Source organism: Hyposmocoma kahamanoa, unplaced genomic scaffold (assembly GCF_003589595.1).
Source record: "Hyposmocoma kahamanoa isolate Upper Pololo Valley unplaced genomic scaffold, ASM358959v1 244, whole genome shotgun sequence".
Lineage (NCBI taxonomy): Eukaryota > Metazoa > Arthropoda > Insecta > Lepidoptera > Cosmopterigidae > Hyposmocoma > Hyposmocoma kahamanoa.
The window spans coordinates 921,482-924,331 of record NW_020653761.1 but is presented as its reverse complement, the minus strand read 5'-3'; the positions used below and the strand labels follow the sequence as shown (position 1 = coordinate 924,331).

The window sequence follows — 2,850 nt, the reverse complement described above, 5'->3', positions numbered from 1 at the left end:
TTGTATTAATAATTATAACAAACTAGTGGAGTAATTTCACAAAAAATAATTGAATATCAATTCAATAAAAATTTAATTAATGTTAAAACGGTTTATGGATTTACTATGTGGAGCAATGTTGTAGTCCCACACTCACTTGACCTTCAAGATCTACGCTGAATTATACCGTACATCATCCTGCTCTAATTCCATTATAAAGCGGACAAGAACCATCAAATCTAGTAGTCCTCAATAACGCAACTAGGACCTCTGAGGTATCTATACTTGTAACATTCCCAGTTCAAAGAAAAAAGTCTTACTTACTTCGTTTCCATGGGTAGAAACGCAGAAATTGTCATCGTAGAGCTTGTCACTTTGCTTCATGGCATCACCGAGTCGTTTCGCTACACGGAGGTCGAACGGAGTGCCTCCCACTTTCACAAAAGCACCAGTGGGTATCGAGTTACTATTCGTCTCTGTAATCCTGTTAAGAAAATTAAATAGATCAAGAATAATTACAAGAACTTACACTGTCTAAAGAATATTGCTGACTATTGAGTGCGTTTAGACGCGGTCGTCTTGTTTCCAACCATACTTGATCCTTCTTGTCAGATTAGAACCAACGATTAATTTTCCCTGCCCGAGAGGAAACTCACTCTAAACATGGGATTATATAAGCAGTTATACTAACCTGTCAGCGTTCATCTCAACGACATGGTTGTATAATTCTTCTGATCCGGTCTCATGCCCTGCCAAATTGAAGTATGAATGATTGGTCAGATTCACCACGGTCTTTTTGGTAGTAGTGGCCAGGAACTGTATGTGGAGACTGTTATCGTCTTTCACTTCACAGATAATGTTGGTGATTAAATCTCCTGGATAACCTTCCTCGCCGTCTTTCGAGTAATAACTAAACACCACTTTGTTGCCATCGATTGTGGACTTCCAGTTTACCTGAAAAGTAATTATTTAAAGATCAGGAAGTAGCAAACTCCTTGTTTTGGATTCTTACACAGTTGACAAATATTTACAATCACACAATGATAAGCCTTGCCAGACACATGTTTTGTGAATAGAAAACACCGCAAGGAAAGTTGCGTATCCATTGGAAAAAGTTTACAAAACTCCTGCAAAAACATATGAAGTGGAGGGGCAAATCTGGACTAGGGCTTTCGGTCTCTCAGGAATGAAAAATGTAGACTCGGTACGATGCGAAAATTTTCAAGACTGTTATAAAAGTAAGTTTCATAGTATAGGCGAACTTGTTAAAAAAACAATTTATAGTTCCCGCGCGCAATCTCAATCGCAATCCGCTCTCCCGATCGGAAACCGCGTCTTTTCCGAGTCGAGGCGTATAATATTGCGGATGAGCTACCCGATCGGATCGATTTCGCTTTGAATTAAAATCAGGGTCCTGATCACGCGCGATAGAGTGACTGTGCATAGGGGGCTAATCGCCCACGATTGCTGTATCACGCGCGATCTGTCTATAGACTGAAGTGTCTGTATACCTGATGCACTTTCAGATACATCACATGGCGCTGAACGTAGTTCAGATAAAGAGGACTTGATTTTGTTACTACCGGTCTTCAATCTACACAAATATACTAAGCGTAGTGTTGCCATGTCCATGTAACCAGAATAAAAAGTGATTGTTGGTTTAGTAGATATTATCCTTCAAATTAGACGCTTATAGAAACGCTGCTAATGTTCATACAGTTTTTAGAAGCGCAGTTGCAGCGCCACTGTCGTGACACACGCAAGCCACTTTTGAAGTCGCTGCCGCGCTACTTTGGCTTAGTCTCAAAAGTCTAGACTTTTATCGAGATATTACCGAAACTGAAAACATTACTCTCGAGTGTCTAAAATGGCCAAAAAATTATCGAGCCTAATTTTAGAGACCGAGATTCCCGGAAAGACTAGACCTGCGTTTTCCACACTGGTCCAATATCTACATAGTTAGGTAGACAATTCTCATATATCGCATTTGTTACCCAAACCCAATAAATTCAACAAGGAAAACATATTCTAGCTTTTGGAATCCGTATTAATAAGATTGTCAAGTAGCTATCTCAATAGTTATCATCACTGTACATCGTTCTCATTGACTACAAATGCTAAAAATAACCATGTTTCTTAAATTTTGGTCAACAATTAAGAAATTCATCCAATTCCCACCTGATCAAACCCTATAATGCCTCCATGTAAATGATCCTCCCCAATATTCTTAGCCAGCTGGTATTTCACGCCGTCAATTTCGAAGCTAGCACCACCAATTCTGTTCGCACATCGCCCTATAGCTCCACCAAAGTGCGGCGTGTTCCTCTTCACATAGCTATCTATGTCGTCAAACCCGAGGACTACGTCGCTGGTCTCACCATTCTTGTTCGGTACCTGAAAAAACCATTAAGTATAATGTACATACTTCAACGTATTGAGTGTGTATGTTTACTTCATACAGACCGAACTTCATATAAAACGAACTTTGACTTCGACTAAGCAAATATGGCGAGCTAAGAAAGTTTTTCGTATTAACAAAACGAACTTTTGCTTAAATTTAAACAACGGATTACGAAGTAATCAAAATTTAAATTTAATTTCTTGCTTAACCTTAGGCAAAAGTTCATTTAGTAAATACGAAAAACTTCCCCTATTGACCGCCATTGCCGCTTTAAAGCGTCAATGAAACCGTGGGGCCTACCATAACCTTTCCAAAAACAATCTTATTTCAATGTAAGCTTAAAGTAAGCTTATTGTAATATGACTCATATTCGTACCATGACGAACCTGTCAACCAAGTATAATGTATTATTGCAAAAGTGATTGAAAGAACGAATGGTTTCCCAATATTGTCTATTTCTTACTAAAAAT

General features: G+C 38.7%; 1 protein-coding gene across 1 annotated transcript in view; it reads right to left on the bottom strand.

The window, feature by feature from the left end:
* The window catches only part of LOC113228820 (aldose 1-epimerase-like), a 27,563-nt gene that overhangs the window by 1,481 nt on the left and 23,232 nt on the right, over nucleotides 1-2,850 (bottom strand). Inside the window, exons 2-4 of the mRNA XM_026462224.1 lie at nucleotides 2,158-2,373; nucleotides 671-933; nucleotides 304-463 (exon numbers count right to left, since the gene is read on the bottom strand). Coding sequence (XP_026318009.1) covers nucleotides 304-463; nucleotides 671-933; nucleotides 2,158-2,373 — 639 coding nt within the window. The remainder of the gene's footprint in view (nucleotides 1-303; nucleotides 464-670; nucleotides 934-2,157; nucleotides 2,374-2,850) is intronic.